The sequence below is a fragment of the Sorex araneus genome, chromosome 4 (genome assembly GCF_027595985.1).
Source record: "Sorex araneus isolate mSorAra2 chromosome 4, mSorAra2.pri, whole genome shotgun sequence".
NCBI classification, from domain to species: Eukaryota; Metazoa; Chordata; class Mammalia; order Eulipotyphla; family Soricidae; genus Sorex; species Sorex araneus.
In genome coordinates this window covers 170,361,344-170,378,062 of record NC_073305.1, presented here as the reverse complement: position 1 = coordinate 170,378,062, position 16,719 = coordinate 170,361,344, and the positions used below count along the sequence as shown (strand labels likewise).

The window sequence follows — 16,719 nt, the reverse complement described above, 5'->3', positions numbered from 1 at the left end:
GTGTTTCAGTAATATTTCAATGTAGAATCTGGTTTGTGGTGAGCAAAAATAAACAGCATATAGTGTTATTAGTTGCGCCTACTTTGGAGACAGACTGATTTAAACACCATACTTGGGATCAATTTTTTCAAATCCACTTTAAAATTTTCCAGTAACAATCTTCATTCCTTAAATGCCTTCTGTTAGGATATGATTAACCATATTGCTTTTCAGCTTTACTCTCAATATCATTACCCTTGTCCGAGGTTTGAAGGAGGAAGGGTATTCTTTTTTTGAGGGTGGGGTATACCCTGTGGTTTTCAGGGCTAACTCTTGGGTCTGCATTCAGGGATCACTCCTGATGTGTTCAGAGAACCATACAGGAAGCTGGGGACCGAACCCAGATCAGCCATGTACAAGGCAAGTGCCTTACCAGCACTACTATCCTTCTGGTCCCTAATTTGTAATTTGTAATTACTACTGGAAATAAGCTAATTCTTTTACCAAATCTTTTTTCTTACCTATGATACATTTAGTAGTAAACATAATGGGAAAATTTATTTTTAATGCTATCAATTATGATTTAGTTTTTATACATTTGAATTTCAGTACCACATTCATATCAAATATCCCCAGGTGGAAAATAAAGCAAGTAAGGGGGGCTGGAGTGATAGCACAGCGGGCAGGGCGTTTGCCTTGCACTCGGCTGACCCGGGTTCGAATCCCAGCATCCCATATGGTCCCCTGAGCACTGCCAGGGGTAATTCCTGAGTGCATGAGCCAGGAGTGACCCCTGTGCATTGCTGGGTGTGACCCAAAAAGCAAAAAGCAAAAAAAAAAAGCAAGTAAAAAAATATTGAGTTGCTATTAAAAAAAATTGGTGAGTGGACACACCCACCCGTACTCAAGGCTTACTCCTGGCTCTAAATTTAGGAAATCAATTTTGGCGGTGCTAGGTACCACATGGGTGCAGAGGATTAACTGGCTTGGCTGTGCGCAAGGCAAGCATCTGACCCTTCATACTATCTCTCTGGCCCCTCAGGCCCTCATTCATTTTTATTATAACACTGTAATTTACCAAGTTGTTTATAATCCAGTTGTTTCAGGCAGTAAATATTCCACACCACCAGTGTGAGCTTCTCTCCACCAATTTCACCAGTTTCCCACTGCCCCGCCCCGACCCCGACCCCCACCCCCACCCCCACATAACTACTGTGCTGGTTAGTTATCTGAGCCTTGTGTGTTATCCTTCAGGCTCACTGAGCTTCGTGGGCTTCTCTGCAACTTTCTCATCAGATTTGCTGTGATTAAAGCAGTCATCCTTTAGACAGAGTTTTGTTTTTATTTTTAATTTTATTTTTTGCTTTTTTTTTGGGTCACACCCGGCGATGCACAGGGGTTATTCCTGGCTTATGCACTCAGAAATTACTCCTGGCCGTGCTCGGGGGACCATAAGGGATGCTGGGAATTGAAACCGGGTTGGCCTTGTGCAAGGCAAATGCCCTGCCCGCTGTGCTATCGCTCCAGCCCCTAGACAATTTTTAAAACTCACAAGGCCTTACATGCAAAAAAAATTTAAGGTAGGTTGGAGATGAAATAAAGGCAATTTGAAAAAAACCATCTTATTCTTGCTTTATGGAGTGAGAGCTCTGTGAACTTTTAATTTAAAGGGATTGAGCACGGTCTGAATAACACAGAAATTGCGACCAACTAAGTCTGGGGATTTCCCAATCATTTTATTGAGGTAATTTTTCCCAATTTTATACATATATGCATTTATATATACTTAAGAAAGCTACACAATGTTCTAAGGCACTTGGAATTGTGCACAGTAAGGTATCCTATAATATTATACAACTAAATAAAGCATGATTTTGCTTTTTAAATAAAACAAACACCAATCAGAATTTAAAAAAAGATAATACATTTTTCTTTCAGGTTACAATAGTGGAATACACATACATATGTGTGTATACTTGTAGATATTTATACCCACATACTATAATACAGTACAGATCAAGAACACCAACAACAAAAAAGAGAAACTGTCATGTTAATCAGTGTACAGTTCCAGTTATTTACACTCACAGATATTATACCTGTGTAATATATAGAATTAGACCACTCACTGGAAACCAGGACTCAGTCAGTTCTGATAATGATCACAGCTTACCATTCATATCAATTCAACCTCAAACTGGAAATAACAAAAGAATGTCTATTGTCTTTCATTAAAATAGAAAAAATCTGTTACATAGGAAAAAAAGTAACAAGTTTGAGTTACTAGTGGATATTACATCTAATGAAATTGATAGAAACTATTCTGAACACATTGGCACATTTCTAAATCTGAGAAGATAACTCTGAAAAACAGAAATAAAAATGAGTGCCTACATTTTAAGTTATAGAAGTGGTTTGACCCTAGATTCATTCAGATTGGTTTTGAATGCTAGCATTGCAGTGGTGACGTCTTTTTTTGGAGGCTCAGAAACACCAACAAAAGCATACAGTCTGGGAAAAGCCCCCCAAATTGGCAAGTGGCACAAATATTATTGGCATTGTAATATACCATAAAATTGACCTGAGGGTGGCATGGCATTCTGCCCCATTTACATCCTTCCATTATGTTTGTTTAAAAAAATTTTTCATTTCTGGTTTTTGGGTCACACCAGGCTGTGCTCATGGATCATTCCTGGCAGGCTTGGGGAACCAGACGGGGTACCAGGGATAGAACCTGGGTCAGCTGCGTGCAAGGGTTGTGCTGTATCTCTCTAGCCCCATTTATTCTCAAAAAGCAAAAACCAAAAAAGCTGGTGTTTAAAAGAGAATTCTTAAACACCATCTAAAAGTTCACAATGTTACCAACCACCTATAACAATTCTGAATTTCCTTGCCTTCAAAAAATAGAAATTATAATATATAAAAGTATTACATAGCTAACTTAATTCTATCTATTTAGCCATGATTCATCCAAATAATTCCAAGATGTAATTACTATTCAGTTTTGATGATAAAGAGTGACAGAATAAGTATATTTATAAATTCTTAGTATAGTTTAAAGGTTTTGTTTAGGTAAAACTCATCATGTTCTGTGACTGACCATCACTGAAGTATGAACAATATGCATGAAATCCATGGTTAATCCACATCTCCTTCATAATTTAATGTTCACAAACAGTAAGGTGGATGGTATGATAATAGAGGATTCAAATATTTGCATATAGATTAAATATATCTTGACAGTATAAACAGGTGACTGTTTTGGAACTTACTTGATGCAGCCTATCCAGTGAAATCGAGTGGTGGTTGCCACTGACCACATTTTACTTCCCTGCATTGTCCATTGTGTTTACACTTGAGCCATGTACCAGTCCTCACAACTAAGACAAGGATCATCACCAAGAGCATTATTCAAGTAAAACTGTGATGCCAGGGGGAAAAATGCTTTCTGTAAAATCTCTCCATTATGTCCAGTCCTCTTGGCAACTGCCATGGTGGCCCAGATACCACCTCCCTGAAGAACTGGCACTTGACAGCTGTATGGAAGTAGGAATCTTGAAAAGCGAAGTGGAAGAAAAGATTCCCACAGAAATGCAAAATGATGTTTGAGAGAGGCACTTTTTCCTGTCTGCTGTCAAACTGCAGTACACAGGGGCATTCAACAGCGGTGGTCCAAGCCCTCCGAGGAGGACGTCTGGACACAGAAGAGGGCTTTTACTTCTGTCTTCCACCCTGGCTGGGGAGGCTATTGGTATCTAGTTATGACTGTGAGACATCTTGCAACTCGGCAGACATTTCTGTACAGTTCCAAATGTCAACAGCGTCTCTAAGGAGAAGCAGTGATGAACAGTGCTTTTGCTCCTGTGTGCAGCTGTGACAAGCTAAATGATATATATGAGTGCAATAAATCCATGCTAGGATAAATCTATGCTAAGCTAAAAATGACCCATGCTTATAACACTGGCTTTCCAGGGAAACAGCTGCCATAGGGTTTTCTTCTTGTTTTATTTATTTATTTTTGAGGCAAACCTGGTGGTGCTCGGGGGCTACTCCATGCCGACTGCTCAGGGGTCACTCTCAGCAGTTGGGACCACATGCCTCCCACATGCAAAGTATGTGCACTAGCTCTTTGCATCTTCCAGCCTCTACTCTCAGACCTTCAAAGCACATGCAACGGGATAATCAATTTTGGGTGAACTCTTTTCGATAATGTTGGTTCTATTAGCTGTTTTCTAGTAATGTTAATGGGTAGTTTGCATTTCTCTAAAAGCTTAAGACTTAATGATTACGAGAAAAAAAAAAAAACCAGAGCTGGAGCATTAGTCTAGCAGGTAGGGCGCTTGCCCTGCACATGGCCGACCCAGGTTTGATTGCCAGTATCCCATGTGGTCCCCTGCTGAGCACTCCCCCCCCCAAATAAAAAGATAACAGAAAGTGAAAATGAAAATGGTTTGGAATCACCCTGCTTTTGACCCTCCTGCCCTTTGGCCACTGTCAGATTCTATCATGCTGAATAGATGCTCAATCCTCATGTTGCTCTTTGAAATTTGGCTTTTCAGTGTCTAGGGATCTCTCGGAAACAGGATCCTGTGACTTGATGATTACTTTTGCCCCTGTAGTAATCATAGTTCAGTTCTAAAATTTCTTCTGCTTTGCCAAATGTCCTCCTGTACAGTATGATTTTTGAAAGTTGTGTCTAACTCAAAGTATAAGTGCAATGTCTGTTACATGTTGAAACACAGTTCCTACCAAAATTTGCAGTGCTCATGAAGATTTTTCTGTTTGAAGTGTAAACTATTATAAATTTCTTTAAATGCCAATGCAGAACTGCATTAATTGAAGGGAGTAAAACCTATCTCTGGGTTTAAAATAAGGGTTTGTAATTTTCATTCAGTATCTAACAGGTTTTGAGTGGTATATTAAATTTTTCTACCCCCTTAAGTAGTTTCCACTTATAATTCAGAACTTTCTACTAACAGATGATATTTACTAACATTGGCAAAAAGTTAGTGACTACAGTCATTTTTCTAAAAAAAGATAGGAAAATATAACTAGAAAGTCTGTTTTTTTTTTTTGAGTAAATCAGAAACAGTGACGAGTTGGCTTTTTCCCCCTAGTCAAATATTCTGCATGATTCTCTGAATATATACATTTCATTTAAATAATTTAAGGAATTAACATACAAAATGTTGAATATTTTTAAAAGGCAACATACTCCACATACATAGGAAATGATCAGACAAGGCCATGCTAAATGAATGCTCATCACCAGGGGCTTAATCTCATCAGGCTGGCAACAATCTGAAGATGCTGATAAAGCCCATTATATGTGTTTTCTACCTGCATATTACTTTCTCCATTTTAAGGAACACATAAATGCCACTTTGGCTGTGACAATGATGAGTCTTTTTTCCCTTGCTCTGGACTTTCCTGGAGATGGGTTTGTTTTTTCCCTTAATTATATCTTGGGAACTAAGGAAAACCTACTCATTCCCACTGTGTCAGTCTAATGTCATTCCTTAAACAGGGAGTAGCTAAGAGTTGTGTTATTACAACCCAACTCACACACACATTTATTTTCTTTATGGAACCTCAGCATATTGACCGGCAGGCAGCCAAGGCAGGACTGTATGTAGGGCAGGCCAGTTCTATGTACACTTTTAGGACTGCCAGCTGAGAGAGCCCACTGACTGGCCAAGGTGGGGTGGTAGATGCAGTGTTTCCACTTTTTAAAATTACCTTCTAGAACTGAGCCTTATTCTGGAACATACAGTTTTAGCTAAGAATTTCATGTGCTTCCCACGACAACAGATTCTCATGAAATCATTAGTGGTTTAAATCCTTAAATATTAGACCAACTGGTTAGTTTTTTTTTTTTTAAATTCTCAGCCTCTCTTAATCTTCTCTAATCTTTAAGTCAATCAGTATGAAGAAAAAGTGTGGGCAATTCATTAATCTAAAATATCAAATGAGGGGTACATTAGCCTCAGTATAACCAAGGATTTAGGTTCTAATTTTTGTATGGGGTGAAGTTCATTGTCAGAAATAAACAAACAGCACCATGCAAACCACTAATGGGAAAAAATTATTCCTTTTGCTACCAAATACAGTCTTTCTAGGATATGTACTTTGAGTGGGAAAATGATGTTTCATATTCATCATTTTCACAGAGGTCTCATGACTATAAGTGGAAAGAGGGCAGAGAGTTTTAAGTATGGGAAATTGAAAGAAAAATACATCCCATGGTATTTTCTCCAGACACTAAAATTGTGATAAAATATTATGGAAAAGGAAAGTATGACTTTGACAAAAAATTTGAATATAGGTCTATGGCTGGATTTAGACATTATACAATGGACAAATCTTCAGAAAGACACAGGCACGCAGAAAAAAATGTTTCAAAGCCAAAATGTGCCATATCCCACTAATGAAATGGCAATAGTGCAACGAGTTAGATTTATCTATTAATACACATAGTCAAGTGCAGCTAGAGTTGCAATGATGACAGCTATTTTTCTTAGGCATTAAAACTTTTTTTGTAATAGGCCAACTGGACTTTATTTCCAAACAAAATCACCCAAATCAAGTGGTTCTTTAAAATATAAATGAATGGCAAACTTATCTATCAGACCCAGCTTGTCCAGCTGAAATGGGAAAATAAGAATCTTTCACATAATGAAACCAGAATCATTTCAGAAGATTCTAGCCCAGTCTCTCAGGATAAAATAATGTCTATGTAAGTCTCGTTGTGTTATTATATATTTCATGTCTTTTTTAAAAGGGTACAACACAATCATGAAAGAACAATGAAAGATAAAGTATTATTTACATTTGGTCATATGTACTTGGGAAGAACAAGGTGCCCATGATTTCATGGAAAATAGCAAGATGATTAACAAAAATAAAGGGTTTCTTACCACTCTTTTTAAGTTTCTGTGCCGATGATCAAAAGCTGGGCCTTACACACGAAAGGCAAGTGCTCTACCTCTGAGCCACATCCCCGGCCAATAAAAGGCTTCTTAATGTAAACAATATTCACTGTAGGCATATAGGAAAACCTTCAGTGAATCTAATCTCACCAATACTTTTGCATTGGAAGTTATCATTGAGGGATAATCAGTGGACTTTTGAAAAACAAGAGGAGGTTTTCCTCACAAGCAACTTAGCAGAAATTTCCTTCTAAGTCTTTGGGTGACTTTTTTTTTTAAATCCATGTACTTAATTTGTTTAGATAGCAGCAACCCAACTTAATGCAGTCATGAAAATAAGTAGTCCTTTGTATTCCAACTCAGAACTGCAAGCAACACACTTGATAGTTGCGTGTTACTAAGTTCTAACATTCTCTAAGTTCTAATGGGCTTCAGATTTTTAAGAAGATGTCATGACTTTTGCTATGATTGTTCTTAGATCAAGTTGAATTCTTTTGACTTTGGAGATAAAGAGGGGAAGGCCAAAAGACTTAATTTTAAGGCTTGCTACAATTATAAAGTCATATTATATCTAACTTTATTCCCAGTCCTGTGGGTGCACTAAGGAGTATTTAAAGAATATAAAGTGTATACAGCTATGCCATTGAAAGCATGCAACGAAATTTGGGGAAGCATGCTTGTTAAAAGTTAGAAGTAGCTTCGTGTAATTTGAGGGAAAAGATGCACGAAAATACGAAAGACTTATTTCTGGCAACTGGATTCACTGGCACAACATAAAAAATAATGGTACCATACTGTACCGACGAAATGGTGAAAATGAGAATATTCCTCTACAACTGTGTCTGTAAGAAATCCTCACCGGGTGATTCGATCCCCAAATCTCTCACTCGTTTCTCCACTACCATATGCCCACTTCAAAAAATAACGTTTCTGCTCCCATTTCCTCTCTTCATCATTAACATAATGAAATGTTTCTTGATCTTTCTAGTTTTCGAATGCAGCCCTTTCTATTGCTCAGCACATTTCAGCCCCTGGTTTTCTTTAACCCACACTCGAAAGTGCAGCTTTCTGGTGGCAGGAAGCCAGCGACTGTTTCCTGCAGTGGCGTGTCTTCTCCAATGAAAACTTCTGAAGAAGAATCACCAGTGTCACCGTGGTGTCCCTCACCATCAATGTGTGTACTGGACAGCAAGGGCCACCACTGCCTTCCCTTCGCTCGTGGCCCCATCTGGGCTGTCCAGGTGGGGAGCACTTTCCACACACTTCCTTCACCACAAGGTAAATGGAAACACACACGTTTAAATCCCAGTGCAACATCAGGTTTTCAGGAAGTGAGGCTTCCCCCCAAGATGATCAGTCTTATGGCTCCAAAGTGTTTCCCACGTCATTATGGACGATGAAATCTGAAACAAGAAAACACAAAGGTTGAGTCTGGCAGTAGAGGTGCACACTTTGCATATCGTCCACTGATTAACATCTAGTTATGCTGATGCTGCCACGTGGTGCCAACCACCCTCAGCTAAATCACTGCTATAAGCTACAATCCTATCAGAAGAAAGCCTCAAATGCTGCATTGGAAAGCAGTGTCAGATCTGCTAGAAAAGACGCTGGTCATATCATCAGGGATATAAAACAAGCAATACCTCAACCCACTATTCATAAAGGTCATGCTCTGATAAGCACTGAGATGTTTTGGGTTTACCTGGTTCATACATCATGAGGGCTAGAGTGATAGCGCAGTGGGTAGGGTGTTTGCGGTGCATGTGGCTGACCCGGGTTCAACTTTTTCATCCCTCTTGGAGAGCCCAGCAAGCTACTGAGAGTATCCCACCTGCACAGCAGAGCCTGGCAAGCTACCCATGACTTATCTGATATGCAAAAAACAGTAACAAGTTTCACAATGGAGACGTTACTGGTGCCCACTCGAGCAAATTGATGAACATCAGGACAACAGTGCTATTATACATCATGAAATAAAAAAAATCAACAATCATTTCAGTAGTTTTTGCCTCATCACTTTACATGGAGAAGTTCAAATCTACTTTATTTCTTTTGGTGCTGAGGATCAAAACCAAAGACCTTACACATGTACATTCTGGTCTCCAAATCTACTATCTATACGTGAATTCCCAAATATCTGCTGGGCTTTTTCTTTCAAATGTTCCACATGGACCACAGGTGTCTATGAGTGTCCTATCTCTTCTTGTAAGCTTGCCTCTGCACTTTGCCTCCTTATCCATCATACCTTTGAAAATATTTTCAATTCAGACACCTCAGATTTCTCTCCTTCACCTCCATATTTCTTTGGTCACCAGGCCAGGCCCTGGTGATGTGGTGAATCCATGAACACCCTCACTGCTGGTTACTACTTTAACAGAGTGATGTCCTTTAGCTTTTAGCTGGTTAATTTTTTTTTAATTGAATGACCGTGAGATACAGTTACAAAGATTTCATGTTTGAGTTTTAGTCATACAGTGATCAAACACCCATCCCTCCACCAGTGCACATTCTCCACCACCAATGTCCCCAGTATCCCCCCCTTCCCAAACCCTCCCCGGCCTCTATGGCAAACAATTTTCCCCATACTTTCTCTCTACTTTTGGGCATCATGGTTTGCAATATAAATACTGAGAGGCCATCATGTTTGGTCCTTTATCTACTTTCAGCACACATGTCCATCCCAAACGATTCCTCCAACCATCACTGGCTCAGTGACCCCTTCTCTATCCCAACCTGGTGAATTCTAGCTCCCTCTATGAGAATTCTTGAACACTTCTAGCATTTATTGCAGCCCTGGATTCTGGAATATGCCATTCCGTAATAATGCAACCTTTCCCCCTTACTTTCCACCTGTCTTTTTATATTCAAGATCAAGGTCAGAGCCCTGTTCTCTGGAAAGCCTCGTCAGACCCAATTCTTCTGTCTGCTGCTTCCAAGAGTTCACATCTCCGCTGCTCTATCAAGCATTTCAGTTTTCTTTATTGCATTTGCTGCTCTCCTGCTCTAAGAGGAAGCTCTACCGGGTCATGATGCTGGAGACCTACCAGCACCTGTGGGCTGTCGGTGAGAGCATGGTGAGCACCCGTGTCTGTGCCTTACCAGCCTGGCTGCGCAGCCTATAATGTCACTGTACCTACAAAAAATTTTTTGCATTTTTGTTTACTGAATGAGTGAGGGGCTGGGGTGATAGCACAGTGGGTTGGGCATTTGCCTTGCATGCGGCAGACCCGGGTTCGATTCCTCCACTCCTCTCGGAGAGCCGGGAAAGCTACCAAGAGTATCTCGCCCGCATGGCAGAGCCTGGCAAGCTACCTGTGGCGTATTTGATATGCCAAAAACAGTAACAACAAGTCTCACAATGGAGACGTTACTGGTGCCCGCTCGAGCAAATCAATGAGCAACGGGATGACCGTGACAGTGACAGAATAGACTCTGGTTTACTCCATGCACTCAATAAATATTTGTTGAATGTACAAACAACTGAGCACATATACACAAGGGCATTAAGAAAGTTACTTGATAACTCTTTCTAGAAACATTTCTATAAAACTAAAGAATTCAACAAGACACCCTAAAACTAATTACAGTTAAATGCATGCTTATTGGGGACAATCCACTTAGTAGAACATTCCATCATGCTTTCGAGGAAAAGCCAAATATGAGCCGGAAATGTTATTATTACAGTTTTTCTAAAAGTTTCTTATTGAACACCTCCTAAACCTTTTTATAAAATGCAAAAGAAAGAGAAAACAATAATGATAGCTAACACCTACTAAATATTACTGTGCGAGAGCTATGGGTCCTAGTGCTACCCATACACTGACTGCAACATTTAATCCTCGACAGAATTCTGTGAGCAAGGCAGAGAGAGAGCTCAATAGGCTGAGTGCTTTGTGTGCAGGAGGTCTGGGTATCACATAGTTTCCCAAGTACCAACTGGCATGGCCCCCCAAAAAATAATTTGATAAGTGCTCCAGTATTCCTTTGTACAGATGTGGAAACTGAGCCACTGGCCCACTAAATCATGTGTCCAAGGCGGAGAACTAGAGTGGAAAGCTGAGGACCACCAGGTGTGGCGTCCAAACCAAAACCAAAACCAAACCAAACAAAAAAAAACCAAAACCCAAACCAAAAAATCCCAGTAACAGTAACAACAACAACATAAAAAACATAAGGGCACTGATTAAGGATCCTGGAACCTTTTTGGTGGTTCATATGAGAAGACTCTACACACATCAAAGCCATGAGTCAATGCTGGGGCCGGAGTGATAGCACAGTGGGTAGAGGGGTAGAGTGTTTGCCTTGCACGAGGCTGACCCAGGTTCGATTCCCAGCATCCCCTTGGGTCCCCTGAGCACCGCCAGGATTAATTCCTGAGTGCAGAGCCAGGAGTAACAACCCCTGTGCATCACTCAAAAATCGGGGGGAAAAAAGAGTCAATGTTATTGTAAACATGTGACCCAAATGATAATAACTTTTTTTTTTTAAGAAAGAAATTAATTCAGGAGACAAAGTGGAGAAAAGGTAAGACCCTTAGGTCACTGGAGGAGGGACACTGACAATTGGTGATGGATTTGGAGTTGGAACACTGAATGCCTGGCACTCTGTTATTAAAAGCTTTGTAAACTGTGGTGCCTAAGTAAAATAAAACTGAAAAGTAAAATAAACACAATTCTGAAGACACTAAGTTTCTGTCATAATAGCAAGTTGATGAAGCACTCCACAAAGACCACTCTATAGAATCTGGCTTCCTTATGCCTCCATGAGGACTCCTAATCTTTACTATAATCCCAAGTATACTTTCTGCCATCTTCCATTTTGATAAGTGTATCTGGAAATGGAAAGGGTGGTTTGCTTTATCCATAAATCCATAGATGATAAACTATTTCAAGATGGCCTAGAATTGCTTAAAAGGCATGCATTTCAACATAAAGCTGCATTAGGAAAAATTGGGAAATAGGAGAAAGAAAAAACAACCCGAATCTCTGTTTTATGCCAATGATCCCCGGAGGCTCATTTTGACTCAAAGAATGTCAATTCAATGATTCAATGCTTAATATGATAAGAAAATAATTTATTAGCTAATAAAAATCATATATGTGAAAGTACTACACTGCATGCTAAAAAATGTCCTCATTTGCACAACTAAGCACTTATTTTTCAAAGTAATGCTCTCGCTTGGTTATAAATCTGAGACATGCTGACATTTAGAAAAAAAAATGGAAAATAGACTATCCAGAAGTAGAGTCCAATTACCCAGAATCATACCACCCAGCTGGAACCATTTTAAGGCTTAGAAGTAAAATTTGACCTTTCCTACAATTTGTCTTTATAATTTAGAGAATTATCTTAAATTGCAGAAATTCCACTTACTGTACAAAGAGAAGTGGGTTTTCTTTGCCACAGCAATCTCCTTCCAGAGCATAATGACCCGAGTTAACGGCGCAAGGCCCTGCAAATGGACTTCAGGCTTCTGAACAGGGGGCTGGGTGAGTAGCTGCTAGGGGCAGAAAATCAAAGCTGGGGCCAGCCAAGCAGCAAGTGCCTGACTTTGGGTCCCCTAGTGCAGGGCGGATTTGTCCTCATCCTTTTCGAGTGGCCTTACGATGCATGCTAGCCCCGACAGCTAGCTGGAAAAAAACTGGCCGAAACTGGGGAAATTCCACGAAAGAGCAGGTCAGGACAGTTCTTCCCCACTCCCAATCAAACACGACACAGGACAGATGCCAAGATGGGGGTGGCATAGGGGTCTTTTCTGTACGTCCAGAGCAAGAGGGTCCCAATCATGATCAGTGGATGCCTATTAGTCAAAAGAGCCACTATGGGGGCCGGAGCGATAGCACAGCGGGTAGGGCGTTTGCCTTGCACGCAGCCGACCTGGGTTCAATCCCCGGCATCCCATATGGTCCCCCAAGCACCGCCAGGAGTAATTCCTGAGTGCAAAAAGCCAGGAGTAACCCCTGAGCATCACTGGGTGTGACCCAAAAAGCAAAAACAAACAAACAAACAAACAAACAAAAAACACCAAAAAAACAAAAAAACAAAAGAGCCACTATGACTTGAATCCTCATTTTTATCAGGTGTCCCAAGTTTGGGCCCTTCCCATCAATTCACTGTCACCCAGGACCTGGGTTCCAGGTGAGCCCTAGGATGCACAGCTGCTCAAGTGCTGAGGATTACCCACTGACACCCTAGTGGTACTTGGCGTTCTCAGGGCCACACCCTGCGATGTTGCAGACCTTACCTGGCTGAGGTCCATGCAAAGCAGGTACCAAGCACCTTAGCCCTGCTTACTATCTCTCCGGCCCCTTAAATGCTTGCTTCTGGGTAGGTAAGAAATGCTCATGTCTCAACACTTCAAAGGGGCGAGTAAGGAAGAGTCCTCCACTCAGGCCTGTTGCCTACCCAGTCAATCACCCTCTCCAGAGGCAAGCTCTTAGTGCGACTATCCTGTGGAGCTCTCTGGAGACACCAAAGAAAGGACCACCACCATGGGGGTGGACCCTTCCGGAATTCTCTCTGGGTTACAGAGGGGCCGAGAAAGCAAGGCTGCTCAACCCACACATCAGCCAGCCCCAAATTTACAGGAGTGATAGATTTATGTTCTGGATAGAAGGCTACCAGGGACATGGAGATAATTCCTAGAGAAGACTGCTGTGTAGCTGTTGTACAAGGAAGAGAGTAACTAATGAGCCCTCGCATCTTTATTTCCCGGGGTGGGGGCAGGTTCTTAAGGCTAACTTCATCGTCTATATGAGCAATTTGTAAAATGTGAGACATAATCGTGTTTTTGAATTATTTTGATTAGGCTTAGCAGTGTTTATTAAAATGTTTTCCTCTTAAAAGAAACACTGAACGACTGGAAACTCCTAAGTATGCTTTTTGTAAGGACCAGAGCCAAAATACTTTGCCAGAATTCAACTCTAATGATGTAATCTAAATTAATGGAAAAACAGCAGTAGACATTTGCTTTACTGCCAAGTTTTTAAAAATACTTAAGCAAGGCATACTTATCTTAGTGATATGAATATTTAATTTTTCCTCTCTGGAAAGACATTTTTAAAAAGTTTTAATCAATATATTTTTTGGGAAAACTTTTAAAGCTTACCCTTGACATCAGATGTTGTCTCACCCCTATCGGGAAAAAAAAAATCAAGTTTTCTTTAAATGTAGTTCATTCCTATTTCCACATTAATATTATGTCAAGAATAAAGATATTAGGCCAGAGAGAAAAGGGAAGATTATAGTTTTTATAATCTTGATTTTATTTCTTATTACACAATGAGTCTAAAAAAACTTTTACAAATTTAAATATTCATAAATTTAAATGAGGCCATTAAAAACTTACATGGGTAACAACACACTGAAGAAAACACATACACAAAATCTAGGTGAGTTGTTAAAAATCTTTGGGAAAAGGCCTGGTCAAAGAAAATAAAAATATAAAAAGAAGTGTTTCTAAAACTGGTCAATAAAGTATGTAATGATGCTCCACTTCATAGAAATCTATGCGACGGGATACTGTTGTTCCTTCTTTAGAATACAGATCTCTCTCTCTCACACACACACACACACACACACACACACACACACACACACACACACACACACACACACCCTTAATGCTGATGAGGGCAAACGGACCAGGTCGGATCTTAAACTGAAGGGTAAAATGTAAACTGAGTATCCTTTGGGAAGAACAGGGCCTTTCAAAACGTGAAAAATATCTATATTCAGTGACCAGCAATTCCACTTACGGGAATGCTACGGCAATATTGGCCTGTTGCACAAAGAAGTATTTATAGAGAAACTCAAGGCTGTACTGTTTTAATAATGAAAAACTGGAAACTCCAGAGACATCCATCAATGGAATAACTGTTCAATAACTTATGGCATACTATCTATGAAACGCCACAGCCACTCAAATGAATGAGATTTATACTAGTATGAAAAGGCTTTCTGGACGATGTTTTGTGTAATGTGCTGAAAGAGTCTACACACACACATATACACACTCACGTTTGAATACGCACAGGAAAATGTCTACAAGGAATTAACCAAACTGTCCACAGGACTACCTCTGGGGCTGCAGTGTCGTCTGGGAAGGGGAGAAGGGGACTTTCATTTGCCCTTGACGGTTTTCTTTCCACTGCCTGACTGTTTCATTAGAATATACTATGTATAGATAAAAGCGCGCACAGCCAAAACTTGGCCAGAAGACAGTGCAGCAGTGAGCACACCTCATAGGTGCACTACAAGAGTTCAAGTACCAGCACAACACAATCCCTAGGGCATAACCAGGTATGGCCTCCAGGGCTGCCGAAAGCTCCCAGAACCATGAGGTGTGGCCTGACTCAACTGGGCACCACAGGGTCCGAGCAGTATCAGTCCTCGGGCTCCGGCATCGAATCATTGTCCAGGTTGGCTGCGAATAGCTGGTGGGAACTCCAGAGAACCATGGGGCACCACCCCACATATATACATTTTTTTAAAAAGCAAAGACCTGTATTTCTCTGCATCCACCTTAAAAAAAAATAGATCATAGTTTACAAGAAAAAACTCTTTCAACATAAATGTGTATTTTTCCTAAGATGAGCGCGTCCATTAAAAAAATTGCATTTTACTTATTTTGGATTTTGAGGCCACACTGGTAGTGCTCAGGCAGTACTCCTCTGCTCTGTGCTCTGGGATCACTCATGGAAGGTTTGGGAACCATATGTGATGCTAAGGATCAAATCTGCTGCATGTAAGGCAAATGCCCTCCCTGCTGTACTATGGCTCGGTCCCAGTAAACATTCCATTTTAGAAGTTGGATTCTCTCTCTGTGTGTGTGTCTCTGTCGCTGTCTCTGTCTCTTTTTATACTCAGCAGTGCTCAGAGGCTATTCCTGGCTCTGTGCTCCTGTATTTATTCTTTTTTTTTTTTTTTTTACACAAGACTTCACAGCAGTTTTATTCATATTAGTAAGAAACCAGGAATGAAACAAATATCCATTACTGGGTAAATAGCTAAATAAATGCTCATACATTCATTCATTGGGATAGTCCTCAGCGATTGAAAGGAATGGAGTGTTGATACATGCAATTGTTTGGAAGGACCTTAAGAGTGCCATTCTTGGGGCTAAAGCAATAGGGCGGGTAGGGCGTTTGCCTTGCACAAGGCCGACTCGGGTTCGATCCCCAGCATCCCATATGGTCTCCCGAGCACCGCCAAAGTAATTCCTGAGTGTATAAGCCAAGAGTAACCCCTGTGCATTGCTGGGTGTAACCCAAAAAGCAAAAAAAAAAAAAAAAAAAGAGAAAAGAGTATCATACTTGGTAATAAAAGGCATTCCATATTATATGAAAAGGTTATCTGTTTAATTTATAGCCATCTGCAAATGACAGTGCTCTAGAGCTGGAGAAGCACAATTTCAGGGGCAGGGATAGGGCAGAGAAGCGCAACTCTAAGCATGAGGAACTTCCTCTGTGGTGATGGGCAGTTTTGCACACTGAGTCTTGTGGTGCTCACATCCTGTATTTATTCTCCATATAACAGTACTGAGTGAAAATGAGGTAACCAATGAGGTACTATGATTTCTTTTTTTTTTTTCTTTTTTGGGTCACACCCAGACATGCACAGGGGTTACTCCTGGCTCATGCACTCAAGGAATTACTCTTGGCTGTGCTCGGGGGACCAGATGAGATGTCGGGAATCGAACCCAGGTTGGCTGCATGCAAGGCAAACGCCCTACCCGCTGTGCTATCGCTCCAGCCCCAGGTACTGTGATTTCTAGGGAGGACTTGCAGAGGAAAAACCGTCCTAAAGAACA

At 40.6% G+C, this 16,719-nt stretch overlaps 1 protein-coding gene across 2 annotated transcripts in view; it reads right to left on the bottom strand.

The window, feature by feature from the left end:
- Positions 1–1,694: 1,694 nt before the first annotated feature.
- Positions 1,695–16,719, bottom strand: part of PHACTR2 (phosphatase and actin regulator 2) — a 292,400-nt gene continuing 277,375 nt past the window's right edge. For both annotated transcript variants that reach the window (XM_055135559.1, XM_055135561.1), the window contains one exon: positions 1,695–8,311. In XM_055135559.1, the coding sequence (XP_054991534.1) occupies positions 8,296–8,311 (16 nt within the window). In that variant the 3' untranslated portion in view covers positions 1,695–8,295. The remainder of the gene's footprint in view (positions 8,312–16,719) is intronic.